The 12,719-nt window shown below is 34.9% G+C and overlaps 1 protein-coding gene across 1 annotated transcript; it reads right to left on the reverse strand.

The window, feature by feature from the left end:
* Window positions 1–5,586: 5,586 nt before the first annotated feature.
* Window positions 5,587–6,630, reverse strand: LOC128647114 (CX3C chemokine receptor 1-like). Its single transcript, XM_053699930.1, has one exon. It carries the CDS (start codon window positions 6,628–6,630, stop codon window positions 5,659–5,661), a length of 972 nt encoding a protein of 323 aa, XP_053555905.1. The 3' UTR covers window positions 5,587–5,658.
* Between the last annotated feature and the right edge of the window lie 6,089 nt (window positions 6,631–12,719).

A 12,719-nucleotide genomic window follows, 5' to 3' on the forward strand; every position in this document is an offset into this window, starting at 1 on the left:
GTTAATACTATTTATTATAGTGTTTGCGAGGCGGGAGTGCGGCGGTTTAGGGGTTAATACATTTATTATAGTGGCGGCGAGGTCCGGTCGGCAGATTAGGGGTTAATAAGTGTAGGTAAGGTAGCGGCGACGTTGGGGGGGCAGATTAGGGGTTAATAAATATTTATTATAGTGGCGGCGATGTGGGAGGACCTCGGTTTAGGGGTACATAGGTAGTTTATGGGTGTTAGTGTACTTTAGAGCACTGTAGTTAAGAGTTTTATAAACCGGCGTTAGCTCTTAACTCCTGACTTTTTTTCTGCGGCTGGAGTTTTGTCGTTAGAGTTCTAAAGCTCACTTCAGCCAAGACTCTAAATACCGGCGTTAGGAAGATCTCATTGAAAAGATAGGATACGCAATTGGCGTAAGGGGATCTGTGGTATGGAAAAGTCGCGGCTGGAAAGTGAGTGTTAGACCCTTTCCTGTTCCGATCAGCCAATAGAATGCGAGCTCAATCTGATTGGCTGATCCAATCAGCCAATCTGATTGAACTTGAATCTGATTGGCTGATTCAATCAGCCAATCAGATTTTTCCTGCCTTAATTCCGATTGGCTGATAGAATCCTATCATCTTGGATGACGTCATTTAAAGGAACCTTCATTCGTCGTTAGTCCGTCGTGAGGAAGGATGGCTCCGCGTCGGCTGCTTCAAGATGGACCCGCTCCGCTCCGGATGGAAGAAGATAGAAGATGCCGCCTGGATGAAGACTTTGGACCCTCTGGAGGACCTCTTCTTGCCGGATAGGATGAAGACTTCAGACACTCTTCTGGACGGATCGGTGATACCCGGCTGGGTGAAGACAAGGTAGGGAGATCTTCAGGGGCTTAGTGTTAGGTTTTTTAAGGGGGGTTTGGGTGGGTTAGATTAGGGGTATGTGGGTGGTGGGTTGTAATGTTGGGGGGGTATTGTATGGGTTTTTTTACAGGCAAAAGAGCTGTTTTCTTTGGGGCATGCCCCGCAAAAAGCCCTTTTAAGGGCTGGTAAGGTAATAGAGCTGTTAACTTTTTATTTTAGAATAGGGTAGGGCATTTTTTTATTTTGGGGGCTTTGTTATTTTTTTAGGGGGCTTAGAGTAGGTGTAATTAGTTTAAAATTCTTGTAATCTTTTTTTATTTTTTGTAATTTAGTGTTTGGGTTTTTTTGTAATTTAGTTTAGTTGATTTAATTGTAGGTAATTGTAGGTAGTTTAGTTTATTTATTGATAGTATAGTGTTAGGTTTAATTTTAACTTAGGTTAGGATTTATTTTACAGGTAATTTTGTAATTATTTTAACTAGGTAGCTATTAAATAGTAAATAACTATTTAATAGCTATTGTACCTAGTTAAAATAAATACAAAGTTGCATGTAAAATAAATATAAATGCTAAAATAGCTACAATATAATTATTCGTTATATTGTAGCTTTATTAGGGTTTATTTTACAGATAAGTATTTAGCTTTAAATAGGATTAATTTATTTAATAAGAGTTAATTTATTTCGTTAGATTTAAATTATATTTAACTTAGGGGGGTGTTAGGGTTAGGGTTAGACTTAGCTTTAGGGGTTAATACATTTATTAGAGTAGCGGCGCGGTCCGGTTGGCAGATTAGGGGTTAATACTTGAAGTTAGGTGGCCGCGATGTTAGGGAGGGCAGATTAGGGGTTAATACTATTCATTATAGGGTTTGCGAGGTGGGAGTATGGCGGTTTAGGGGTTAATACATTTATTATAGTGGCGGCGAGGTCCGGTTGGCAGATTAGGGGTTAATAAGTGTAGGTAAGGTAGCGGTGACGTTGGGGGGGCAGATTAGGGGTTAATAAATATAATGTAGGTGTCGGCGACGTTGGGGGCAGCAGATTAGGGGTTCATAGGGATAACGTAGGTTGCGGCGGTGTCCGGAGTGGCAGATTAGGGGTTAATAATATAATGCAGGGGTCAGCGATAGCGGGGGCGGCAGATTAGGGGTTAATAAGTGTAAGATTAGGGGTGTATAGACTCGGGGTTCATGTTAGGGTGTTAGGTGCAGACTTAGAAACTGTTTCCCCATAGGAAACAATGGGGCTGCGTTAGGAGCTGAACGCTTCTTTTTTGCAGGTGTTAGGTTTTTTTCAGCTCAATCTGCCCCATTGTTTCCTATGGGGATATCGCACACGAGCACATTTTTCAAGCTGTCCGCTACCGTAAGCAACGCTGGTATTGAGAGTTGAAGTAGCGGTAAATTATGCTCTACGCTCCCTTTTGGAGCCTAACGCAGCCCTTCAGAGAACTCTAAATACCAGCGTTATTTAAAAGGTGCGGGGGGAAAAAAACACGCGTAGCTAACGCACCCCTTCTAACGCAAAACTCTAAATCTAGGTGTTAGTTAATTAAATACAATTAAAAACAATCAGTAGGGAGGTAGCCCAGAGGCATATTCACTAAAGGATGAAGTGATTGAGGAAATTTACTGTAAAGCTATAACCAAAGAGGGATTAAAACAATTGTCCTATTCTTATTTTATTTATGGGACTGACTTTAAAAATAAATGACTGTAGTGAAAAATACTTTTTATCTTTTCTTTTTGCACCCTCTATATGAATCATGTAATATTAATTTTGACTTTAACCCCTAGTGGAGACTGTATTAATACTTACCCCAAATTGCACTCATAGCCTGAGGCAGTTTTTACTGTATAACATTAATGGCTCATCAGACACTGGTAGTTAAAATTACACTTATATTGTCAAATTGGAACTTTATCATAAACACACATGGTGTATGTTTTGAAATGTTGCAGTGCAGTTACATAAAAAATAAGAGTTTATTGTCACTTAAAGCTTTTTCTCTTTCTGAAAGCTCCAGTTATCTACACGTACTTGACATTATTACATTTCCACAATCACCAAATGGTTAGCATGTAATACTTTCCGTCATTATGGGAAGTATAGAGTTAACATCTACGTGAGAGAGGAAGTAAGGTTGCATGTTAAATTGACCACAAAGTATATAAGTTTAATAAGTTCACTACAGTGACACAACCGGTAAAATTGTAGGAAGAATTGAAACCTATTGTACAGCTTAAGCAACTTATTCAACAATCAGTCAGTTACTGTCTGTTTTAATGAATCTGAATGCTTTATCTCTAACATGAGAGACCTGTTTTCAGTTTGAGAGTTCTACAGACTTTAGTAAATAGGCATTGTGGGAAAAGGTGAGCTGTCTCTCACAGAAGAACACGCTTCTATCTGTATGAGAATTAAGATTTTTTCTTTTTCCATTGCTCCCATCACTGACACAGGTCATTTCTCTGTTTCATCTTATTACGTTATTAAAGGGACAGTCTACACCAGAATTTTTATAGTTTTAAAAGATAGATAATCCCTTTATTACCCATTCCCCATTTTTGCATAACCAACACAGTTATATTAATATACTTTTAACCTCTGTGATTATCTTGTATCTAAGCCTCTGCAAACTGCCCCTTTATTTCAGTTCTTTTGACAGACTTGCAGTCTAGCCAATCAGTGCCTGCTCCCAGATAACTTCACGTGCACGAGCACAGTGTTATCTATATGAAATACGTGAACTAACACCCTCTAGTGGTGAAAAACTGTTAAAATGCATTCTTAAGAGGTGGGCTTCAAGGTCTAAGAAATTAGCATATGAACCTCCTAGGTTAAGATTTCAACTAAGAATACCAAGAGAACAAAGCAAAATTGGTGATAAAAGTAAATTGGAAAATTGTTTAAAATTACATGTTCTATCTGAATCATGAAAGTTTATTTTGGCCTAGACTGTCCCTTTAAGTGCCCTGAAATTTGATATCTGTACTCAAAAACAGTTATTTTTATTAAACAATGTACATTTTGCAAGAGTTAAACACATAGGCAGATCTAACACCAGGCCTACCCCTGCAACTTAGATAAGAATAAGTGTCATTTTTCAAACAAGGGCCACACATGTACAATTTCTTCCATAATACTTAGGTATGTGTACCGAGCGCTAAAGTTTATAAAAAGGCCTTAAGCTTACTAACAGATTAGCCTCCTAGCAGGCTAAATAGTAGGTAACAGAATAGGGGGCGATAGTAAGCGCTGAATAGCTTAAAAGGCTGGAAACTAAATTCTGGCGAATAATTTATTCCATATACATTCAAATTAAAATCACAGATAAAATGTTAAAACACAATGTTCATATAGAAATACAGTAAAATTCTATTCATGGATCCATGAAATATTCCAGGAGTTTTGTACCTGGCTACTATAGTTATACAAAACCTTGAATGTAGCTATCTCCAAAGTTCTTATGTGTGTTTGGGATAGATTAATAAGTCGGTTACCTGACTTAGGCGTTCTGGATATGGTTCTATTGTCAGTGGATGAAAAATGTGTGGACTGTGGTTCAGATCAGACCAATGTGATGTGTAACAATAAACAATATATCAACTTTCAAATAAACATTAAAATCTCAGCACATGATGGTGTAAAAGCATTCGTTCAAACTTCAATACAAAATTCAAAAAATAATACAATAATCAAAGGCGTGTGAGATCCGTTACCGGACCAAGTGGAGGAGGGGCTGTGAAAGAACGTGACGTTGATGCAAAAAATAGGTGTTTAACCCCAGAGAAATGTGAATCCACACTAGCGCTAGTGAAAAAATTCAAAAAGAAAAAAATATATAAAAAATATATATAAAAAATAAAGAAAATATAGAAAAATATATATATATATAGTTCAATGTAGATCAAACTTGGACAGATGAAAATAATGTGTATCTTCGAAAATAAATGAATAATCCCTTTGAAAAATAAAACAAAAATATCCGCAATCCAAAAGTGTAAAATTACTTAAAACAAATATAAATCTTGATGGGCAAAAGTCTTAATTGGCAGAAATTCTATATAGGTGCTCCAAAACACAGAGCCGCTTCAGCACCCTAGGTGCCAGATCCGGAGGTGGTAGTTACCAACTGGTAAGTGATATTGTTAGTGTCTATGATGGAAGTCCATATAGTATATATAGAAATATTGTTCATAAAGTCAATATCACAAAAATATTAAAAGATAAAAAAGCCTGAAAGAGAAAAAGAAAAACAATAGTGCAACACTGTATATAAGGGACAATAGTGGTATAAGAATCAAGCTCACCAGTATGTCTGTCAACGCGTTTCGGCCACAATTTGGCCTTTCTCAAGACTATATTAACGATTTGGCCTTTCTCAAGACTATTTCAAACAAGGGCCACACATGTACAATTTCTTCCATAACCAGTCATTTTTTGATGTGTTACTTTGCCTATGTGTTTAAACAAAAAAAATACTGTTATGAAACAGAATTTGTATCTTAGATTATCCCTTTCAATCCTACCGTGCTTGTGGTGCCAAATAAGCATTGTTCTAGCTACATATATATTATTCTCTTGTACAATATATTGTTTTTCTTATATTCACATCCATGCAATGACCTAGCCAGTACTCTGTGCAACCAGTTAATCATTCTCTTTCCTTTATCTGTGCTGCCATCAGTCTGCCTCTAGATGAGCAAGTGATAATGAGATGTCTCCATGCCCATACATTGCTTCTGCTTTGTAATGACCAGATTCTGTATCCCACTGACTTCATTACTGATTTCTTGTTGTGAAACCAGAACATAGTTGTCATGTGTTAGTGGGTACATCCATTGGTTTATTTTTCGCAAATAGTTCCCATAGTTTCTTCTTCACTTCACTGGAGCTGAAGGCATAGAAGAGAGGAGTCAGCACTACACTAAGGCTGCTGAGAGCAAACAGTAATTGGTATGTCAGGAGGAAACCATTGTTAACCTTGTTAGGAGGTTGACCAAGTAAGACAAGAATGCACTGGTAAGCACGAACCAAATTCATAGGACAACATAGAAATCCAAATCCAAACACAACTAATAGGAGCAGAGTGTTAATTCTTCGTCTTTGTTTTATGCAAACTGTTGGTGAATTTCTTAGGGCACAAAAAATAAGAATACAAATGGTACCCAGTAGAACCAAAGGAAACAGACCAAAGACAAAGGTGGTAATCAAGTCAAATAAGGCCAGTTCTGTTACCACTTGGTATGTTGGGAAGCACTGTTCTGTTTTAAGTTCAGAGGTCATTGGCTGCACTAAAGAAATACAAATAAGTAAGAGCCATATACTAATGCTTGTTAGACTGCAGATCCAACCCTTGCACAGCCTTCCATAGCCTAGTGGGTGAACCACAGCCACATATCGTACCACAAATATCCAGACAACAAAAGTGACTGCAACCCTCTGTGCAATAGTGGGGATGAGAGAAATAATTAAGCATGACATAGAACTCAATGGCAATCTACCAAGCATGTATGCCACCCCAAAAGGCAAGGTTATAATTTCCAAAAGGACAGCACAAAGTAGACTGACCGCATAAACCGGTACACCTAAGGATGTTATGACTTGGGGCCACATAGCCCAGAGCACAACAATGTTCATTGGTAGGCTGAAAACAAAGATGATGCTGTATAGGCACGACAGGAAGATGGTACATTGCACAGGAATAAAGCTGACATTGGCAGAGATATTAGCATCCCGTGACATTAGGAAAATGCCAGGCTCTTGGTCTGTGGTCACTTGCTGAGACATCATTTAGGAAGCTGTAAGCAGGAACAGAGATAAACATGTTAAACAGAGCTCATTTGTTTCACTCTATTTTAATTGCTATAAATGGAAAACAATTCTTAGGAGTTAATAATATTTTGAGAAAATTATAGCATAAATGATGCAAAATTATGAAATCGTTTAGAACCCAATATGCCTTAATAGAATATTTAACATAAGTCTTAAGCAAATTGTGCTCACCAGTTATAGTCAGGCTAAATAGCTATGAGCTACAACTAGTGGCAACAATTATTATTAATTAGTTTATTAATTAATTTTTAAAATGTATTACCATTTATCCATTCATTCTTATTGTTTCAAACTCTCAAATATATTTACAAGAAAGTCTCTCCCTGGCAGAGAGATTGATCCAGAGAGGTTACAGTAAAAGAGCAGTCAAAAGATGAAAGATTTCCACCAAAGTAGAGAGATATTATTCCAATCTAAAATTAAAAATTCAGATGACCACTGTCCCAGATTAATTACCACATAGAATCCTCAAATTTATCAGGTAACTAAAAGCATTCATGGAAATTTACATATTTTGCAAAGTAATCCATATTTAGCCCCTATTATAGGCAATAGGATCATGACTGGATATAGAAGACCTAGGAATTTGAAGGATCAATTAGTGCAAAGCCACTATATTTATACTCCAAAAAAAGCTGAATTAGGTCCTGGAATGTACCCCTCTGGTATTTATACAGCATGTATTTACCTGACTAGAATAAAACAAATTACTGATAAAACAGGGAAAACACACGATTATACCAACATCACACGAGTTGTTCTTTAGGTGTTATTTATGAACCATGATCATAGATTATGTTCATACAGTTGCAGAGCGCATAACCCAATCAGAGTAGAGTGATACTCTGAATTAACCTATCACAGTAAGAGAGTGGGATTTGTAAGCCAATAAATAAATGGATATTCAGTCGGCGCACACACCCTCTGAAGAAGTATTAATGTAAAAAGCGTCAGGTTTGGAGAGCTGTGACAACTGGTATTTTAAAAAGGGGTATGATATTTATTATTAGGTGTGCACCGTGAGTAGCTGAAACGATTTGCATCACGCTCTTTTATTATATATAAGATCCTGCCTTAACAGGAGCTTAGAACTATTTCAAGCATTGGTGCATCATAGGGAAAAGATAACAATAAAAAAGCTCCCGCTATAGAAGGATCTCAGCCGTATAGGGCTAGACATTGCAGTACTCCGGACTACATATAATATTGGCGATTACTCGCTCTGTCCCCCATATACATGGTAATATTAATAATTGTCTTTCTTTCTTAATATAACTGTTGAGCTTAAAGGGACACTGAACCCAAATTTTTTCTTTCGTGATTAAGATAGAGCATGCAATTTTAAGCAATTTTCTAATTTACTCCTATTATCAATGTTTCTTTGTTTGTTTGAAAAAGAAGGCATCTAAGCTAAGAAGCCAGACAATTTTTTGTTTAGACTCTGGACAGCACTTGTTTATTGGTGGGTGAATTTATACACCAATCAGCAAGAACAACCCAGGTTGTTCACCAAAAATGGGCCAGCACCTAAACTTACATTCTTGCTTTTCAAATAAAGATACCAAGAGAATGAAGAACATTTGATAATAGGCGTAAATTAGAAAGTTGCTTAAAATTGCATGCTCTATCTGAATCATGAAAGAAAAAAAAATTAGGTTCAGTGTCCATTTAAGTGTTTTTATTAAGAATGTGTGCAGGTATGGCTGGATTTATGGAATTTAATAAACAAAAGAATGAATGGATAAATGGTAATTTTTACAAATTCATTAATACACTAATTAATAATTAACAATTGGGAAAATAAATTATTTTTTTGCCAATATTTGTATCTTATTTGAATGAGTTTATTTTGTGCCTTTATCCCACTAACAGGTGCCAAATTGATTGAGATTAGGATTTGATGGTACCCTTAGTAATTAGTGTAGTCCTTTATAGTTTGTATAAAGATAATATAACTAGGCTGGCATGACATTGCTCTCTGGCCCATAATTCATTAAGAATAAAGAATCCTCCTTAAGTGACAAAGTCAAAATTAAATGTATATGGATTGGATAGAGCATGACATTTTAAAAAACTTTCCAATTTACTTCTATTACCAATTTTTCTTAGTTTTCTTGGTATCCTTTGTTAAAGAGTAACCATAGGTGAGCTCTGGAGCATGCATGTGTTTTTAGCCATCCAGCAGCAGTGTTTGCAACAATGTTTATATCAATGTTATACATAGTTACAAACACTTCTGCTATATAATGCTACAGACACTCTATGACATCAGCATTTGTAACTATGTATAACTTTGTTATAAGCTTTTTGCAGACACTTGCCTGAAGGCTAAGGACACGTGAACATTTCTGAGCTCACTTAGGATTACTCTTTAACAAAAGATACCAGGAGAACTAAGCAACATTGATAAAAGAAGTAAACTGTTAAGTTGTTTAAATTGCATGCACTGAATCATGAAAGTTTAATTTTGACTTTACTGTCCCTTTAATAATAAAATCTTCAGTATGTTCTAGAAATCTATTCAGTAGAGTATTGATGAGTTAGTAAATAAGCATCATATACTGCCATACAATGTGTTAGATATGTTTCAGCTGAGAGATTGTATTCTTAGGTAATTCTAGCAATGCTGAATAATTGCCTCTTTCACATGAAGTACTATTTTTTTCTTAGAAGACAACTGAAACCAGACAGTAAAACAATTACATTTCCTTATAATGCTTTCGGTCTACTGACCAAATAGTTATTGGCGTGCTGGAAAGTTTATAGCAGGAGTGTCAAACCCTTTTCAAAGGGGCCTCCATATTGCAATTTCCCACTGGCAGAAATAGTAAAAATATGTGAACAATTATATTAATCAAGTCTGAAAAAACACACCTATCTAAACACACTCTTCAAATGAGCAATTCATCTTAATCAAGTATTTCAGAATTCTCTAAAGTAGAATGTAGAAACGTTGGCATGTCTCATTTGTCCTATTTTGATAGGGGATAATAATGTGCCATATTTTGATACCCTTTATATATTGTACAAGCTGTGGTAAACTATTACCTGACACAGGGCTAGATTCCAAGTGAAGCATTATTTATTGTGTTAACGTATTCCCCCATAGAAGTCAATTGAGCAAGAAAGTGGAAAAAACACCCAACTTGCACACAAACCCGATCTCATTTTTCAAGTGCCCTAACCCGACATAAAAATATTAATATTTCACTTGAGGAAGTGGAGGGCATACTTGAGATCCAGCTACCACTAGACCCTACAATTTGGCTACTGAATAAACCACCTAAATTTAAATTGAAATACTAAATGAAATTATTCTATATAATGACAAATAGTGCAAGGTATCTCTTGGCCAGGAATTGGAAAGCGAGAGAGGCCCCTTCTATATCAGAAATACTCAATAACGAAGAGTACTACTATATTAAAAACGCTAAAATGGATATATTTGCTGAGATGTTGGATACTTGGGAGAGGTATACGAAAAAGTAACAACAGACAATACCTGCTGATGGCATAGGTAGAGATTTTTATTAAATACTAAACAAAATATCAAAAGCATTATTTGTATAGTATGAGCATTGTAGCACCTGCTTCTTTCTTCTTCTTTCTTCTTTTTGTGTTCTCCTCTCCTTCTCCCCTTTCACTTCTCTTGTATTCTACCTTCAAAAGCTACATCCTTCTTCAATCATTTCCGTCTATCTCTGCTTTTTCTATCTTTCTTCTTTTTCTCACAAGAATAATCCCCACCAGTTTTTCCAGGAGGTAATTCAGCCTCCACACGAACATAGATCTATTCAAATTATTCTTGTTGTATTGTATTTTTAAAACTATACCGATTGTTTCTGAAAGAAGCTGCGACTTCTAATATGTAAAATTTATTATTGATAATAAAGTCGGTATTTAAAAAAATAAAAAATAAAAAATAAATACAACAACATAACACAAAAAAAAAAAAAAAAATATTAATATTTCACATACCAATGTTCCTCACATAGAAGAATATTTTCTATTTATTCATATAAATACATATTTCTACATATATCTGATAGCATTTTGGTACAATAAATATCTATACATTTATATAGGAATATCTATTTAAAACACTTAAAACATATTCCCCTATGTGAAGAACATTGGAATGTGAAATATTTACAGTAAATATGCCATTAAACACATTATTAAATATAATTATTGCATAAATAAGATTTTACATGTTTTCATCTACTTGACTGCAAAGGGCTTCAATGCACTTTTATATATGTCTATATATGTGTACATTTGTATTTATGTGTTTATATGTCTATACATACATATACATGTACACACATTTATACATATATATATACATATATATGAGTGTGTGTATATATATATATATATATATATACACACTGTATACATATTTAGACATATTTAAAGTCCTTTTTTTCTAACACCTGAGACCTCATATCGTTGAGACTTTATAACTTTAATATTTTTTATAATATTGTTATTAGACCGTTTTATTATGAGTGTAACTGTACTATTAAATGTAGTTTTGATGTATTTTGTGAAAAAAATTTTTGAACATAACAGTTAACCAGAGCTCACACTATCCTGACGCATGTTAAATTCAATTTCGCTCAATCAATTGCGTTTAATTTCACCTTGTAATATGCACGCTACTTCTGACAAGCGCAAACAGCCACGATAAACCCGATAATGCTTGTGCGCAACTGTTAGCACGCCACTTGTAATCTAGCCGACATTGGACTGTCCCACTTTGCATTAGAATCCACTGTGGGCATATCAGGCAGCTAAGAGGTTAATACAATTGAATATATTTTTTTCTATTTGAAATATTTCCACCTACAATTTTTTTATAGACTTTCATTATATGTAACACCCCTAAGAGAGACACGAACCCCAAGATTTTCTTTCATGATTCAGATAGAGCATACCATTTTAATTAGCTTCCCTGCTTATTTCTATTATCAAATTTGCTTAATTCTCCGGATATCCTTTGTTGAATGAGCAGCAATGCTCTACTGGGAGCTAGCTGAACACATCAGGTGAGCCAATGACAAGAAGCATATATGTGCAGCCACCAATCAGCAATAAGCACCCAGTAGTGCATTGCTGCTGAGTATACCTCGGTATGTTTTTCAACAAAGAATACCAAAAGAACAAAGCAAATTAGATTATATAAGTAGATTGGAAAATTGTTTAAAATTGCATGCTCTATCTAAATTATTACAGTTTCATTTTGCCTTTACTGTCACTTTGTGTACATTTCTGAGGTTTTACAGGAATTACATAGAGCCAGCATGATCTGTTACACAAATGTAACTTAAGTGTGTGACATATAGAGCTAGACTACGAGTGGAAAGCTGTTGAGTGCACGCGAAAAAAGGGTTTATTGCGGCTGTTTGCGCATGTTGGTTTTTTTGCTCATATTACAAGATGAAAGTAAACGCGATCGACTTAAGCGCAATTGAGCGTCAGGTTAGAGAGACCTCAGACCTCTGGTTACCTGTTGTGCAAAACAAAAAAGCTGCACAAAACACATCACAAATACATTACAAAGTGCAATTATACTAATAATAACATCATCTAATAAAAAGTATTACAATAAAATATTGCACTAAAAAGTTATAAGGGCTCAAAGATTTGAGGTCTCAGGTGTTAGAGAAAAATAGCCTGCGAAGGGCTTTAACATCGAGATACATTCATATATACATGTCTAAAAATGTATGTGTATTTATATCTATATATGTGTGTTTATATGTGTTCACATATGTATTTATCTATTTATATGTGTATATATGTATTAGCAGACTTATACAAACACATAAATACACATTTAGACATATATATACAGTATATATATATATATATATATATATATATATATATCTATATATATATATATATATATATATTAATGTGCATTGGAGACCTTTGCAGTCAAGTAGATTAAAACATGTAAAATCATATTTATGCAATATTCATATTTAATAAAGGTTTTAACTATGTATTTACTATAAATATTTAACATTACAATG

This window comes from Bombina bombina, chromosome 2 (genome assembly GCF_027579735.1).
Source record: "Bombina bombina isolate aBomBom1 chromosome 2, aBomBom1.pri, whole genome shotgun sequence".
NCBI classification, from domain to species: domain Eukaryota; kingdom Metazoa; phylum Chordata; class Amphibia; order Anura; family Bombinatoridae; genus Bombina; species Bombina bombina.

Coding starts and splice junctions, on each gene's coding strand:
- LOC128647114 (XM_053699930.1), bottom strand. CDS start 6,630: ATGTCTCAGCAAGTGACCACAGACCAAGAGCCTGGCATTTTCCTAATG.